This window comes from Notothenia coriiceps, unplaced genomic scaffold (genome assembly GCF_000735185.1).
Source record: "Notothenia coriiceps isolate Sejong01 unplaced genomic scaffold, NC01 NC01_scaffold00005886, whole genome shotgun sequence".
NCBI classification, from domain to species: Eukaryota; Metazoa; Chordata; class Actinopteri; order Perciformes; family Nototheniidae; genus Notothenia; species Notothenia coriiceps.
Window position 1 is genome coordinate 930 of NW_011338587.1, and position 3202 is coordinate 4131.

The 3202-nt window shown below is 41.4% G+C and overlaps 1 protein-coding gene across 1 annotated transcript; it reads right to left on the reverse strand.

The window, feature by feature from the left end:
- Positions 1 to 842: 842 nt before the first annotated feature.
- Positions 843 to 2355, reverse strand: LOC104943286 (heterochromatin protein 1, binding protein 3). The gene is made up of 4 exons (XM_010768635.1): positions 2153 to 2355; positions 1376 to 1438; positions 1107 to 1263; positions 843 to 1013 (listed from the first exon to the last, which is right to left on the reverse strand). The coding sequence occupies exons 1-4, from the start codon at positions 2353 to 2355 to the stop codon at positions 843 to 845; spliced, it is 594 nt and encodes a 197-aa protein (XP_010766937.1).
- Between the last annotated feature and the right edge of the window lie 847 nt (positions 2356 to 3202).

The window sequence follows — 3202 nt, forward strand, 5'->3', positions numbered from 1 at the left end:
AGGGTGAATCTTAAACTGAAGCTTGACTTTAAAGCAACCCAACGGAAGTTTCATGTAAGTTTAGTTCTTTCACTCGTAGCTCGGGCTGCGGGGGAGAGAGACGGGAGCATGTTGATGCGACCTTCCTTGCCAGAGATATGGCCGCATTTTACAATAAACTTCCATTGGGTCGCTTAAAAACAAATATCGCAAATCGAATCGCAATATTTGTTAGAAAAATCGCAATTAGATTTTCCCCCAAAATCGTGCAGCCCTAATACAATGTTGCATTTATTTTTGCAGTCTTAAGATTGACTATTATCCCATTAAAGTTTAATTTCCCCCCGTACAAATATGTGTTTCTTTTACAACATGTTAGGTTAAGTCAGTCCAGTATATTTTTAGTACAATTAAAAAAGTTATATGCATATTTTGAAGGGTATAGGGAAAATGTTGTGTATGGCATTATTTGGCCAACATTACTTTGAACATGTTCACATGGTCCCAATGCTACATAGTGCCTTATTTTTCAGTTAGTAACACTGAAATAAAGTCTGTTCACATCTACAACATCCCATGTATAGTATGCGTGGGAGCTGAACCTGGATGCTATCAGACTATAGGTTAACATTAGCAGCTCTATCTGGATTTGAGATAGTTTACAATCCAAGAAAACCAGTCAAAATCGATATCCTGGATAGCCACCGAGTTTAGAATGAAAAACCTGTGTACAGGATTATGGTTCAGTTGTATTTCAAGTGTCTAATTAATGTTCCAGGAGGGAAAAAAAAGATTTTGGTAATGTCTATTTTTAAACTGCATGCTTTAGCTATGTATCTATATTATTAAAATACTAATTAAACCTAATACCCCCAGATAACATTCTTTACCTGTTTGATGGTGCCCTTCTCCAAATGTTTCTTCATTGCTTTCTTGATGAGAAACTTCTTCTTGTGAATGTCCATCTCGGGGTATTTCTTCAGAATATATTTCATGAAGGACTGGTATGAAACCCCAGACTTGTCATTACAGGACTGTAAAGAAAGAGGACAAGATATCACAAAAGTTGTCGTTAAACAAAAAGAGAAAAAACTAACTAAAAGGTGATTTAAGGAGTTCGTACACACCGTGATCGCTTCGATGAGGATATCATTCACTTTGTTCTGAGTGCCTGCATAGTTGGTAACAGGAAGCTTTTTGCTGGCAGTGACGCTAGCCCACGCAGGAATGGTCCGTTTCACTTTCTTGCTTTTCCCTTTCTTGTACTTGTAGCCATCCTTCAACCTGCCACCAAAAAAGATGAGGAGCAAGACACGAGGTCAGTGAAGAGGTTCGTTCTTTTAGAAGCGATATTTCACTGTGATCGTTACCACCCTTATCTTTGTCACATCCTCACCTTAGTAGGAGAACATAGCAGTGTGTTGCACACTGTCCAGCCGCGCAGTCCTTGCATTTGTCCCTTTGTCACCGACGGAAAAGACAAAATGAAGTTTGAGAACATCTGTCTGAATGATCACCATGGTAATTTGACCCTACATGAACCGTTAGTCTAGTGTATTACGTGCACAAGAGTAAATGTTTGCTTTGACGAGGTCTGGGAGAAGAATGGGAGGAGAAGTTGGGGGGTATTGTTATTAAATGTTGTTTATACTTTATCACCTACATTTGGAGTTTTACCCCCCTGCCAATTGTTGACTTTAAATATCTAAGTATTTCTTTATGAGAAATAGTCCAAAGAAAATCTATCCATAATGTTTAGAAGTTTAGAAGAGAGAAAACTATTTGAAAATCTAAAATTAAACTGAAAAAAATGTCTGAAAATTCTGAACTTTTTTTGTGAATAAGATGGCAAATAAAAAAAAATGTAAGCAGCATTCTGCATGTACGTAGCTGTTGTTTCAGATTTCATATGTTGACTGAGCTGGAATCAAATCGCCAGACTTTCATGACCCTTGCGCACTCTCCTCCTGAACTCCTCCGAGACTGCGGACAAAGGGACGGCTACATCTGTCTGGAATGTTTCTCATGAATGTGGCTGTGACAGGTCACATCCTTTGGGAATGCAACACTACTGTTATCCAGCAGAGGTAAGGATCATGTAAACAGATAAAAGTGCTATCAGAGTGAAATATCGCAGCGTTCAGAGTTACACTAGCTCTCTGGTGAAACTCACTCTTTCTTATCCGTCTCTTCTCCTCCTCCCTTCTCTGCCTTGGCTCCTTCAGCCTCCTCTCCATTCTCTGTGGGCTCCATGTCCCCCGCTGCCTCGCCATCGGTCACCTGGTCGGGCGTAGCTGAGGGTGCAGCCTGCTCATCTTCATTGGAGGGAGACTCCTCTGAGGACGCTTCAGGCTCTGAGGAGGAAACCATTGACATTTAGCGGAAGAAAAACCCAACAAATGCTGTTTTTTCAATGTACCGTAATTTTCGGACTTAAGGCGCACCTGAATATAAGCCGCAGCAGCTAAATTGAATGATGTGTACATATATAAACCGCACTGGACTATAACCTATCCCCTGTGTGAATTGAATGATGTGTACATATATAAACCGCACTGGACTATAAGCCGCAGGTGTTTTAATGTTTAATTACCATATGTAAGGGTTCGTGCACAGAGGGGATTGTCGGGAAAGAGATGGCTGTTTGAGGAAGCTCCCATTTATTAACATTTCAACAAACAAGTTGCATATTTACATAACGTATTCAAGTGTTACCATTTAGTGCAATAGTAGCTACAGAACATGTACTGTGCTGTGTAAACTGTACTGTATCACATAGCGTTTAAGACACAAACTTTTCAACTTTCAAACTTAAACGGTGCGCTCCCAGCGCACGTACCGGCAGTGATCTACAGCAGCGGTTTTCAACCAGTGGTACGGGGACAAACTGTCTCGCTCTCGTAATGTCTGTCTGTCTTGCTCTCGTTCTGTCTCTCGTACCACTCTCGGTTCCACTTTTACTTTTGCGCGCTACCTGTCTCACTCTTTTCCGGCCTCCAGCTTTTCCTGCTGGAACCCGCCGCTTAAAGGTGGGGGTCCGCGGACCGGCCATAGAGCCCATAGAATTAAAGGTGGTGGACTGTAACCTGTAAAATCCATAGATTTAGGAGGTCCCCTAGTGGCCGTTAGCTGTAAAAATCCATAGATTAGCCGCACCGTTATATAAGCCGCAGCGTCGAAAAAAGGCGCGGCTTATAGTCCGAAAATTACGGTACATGTTTCT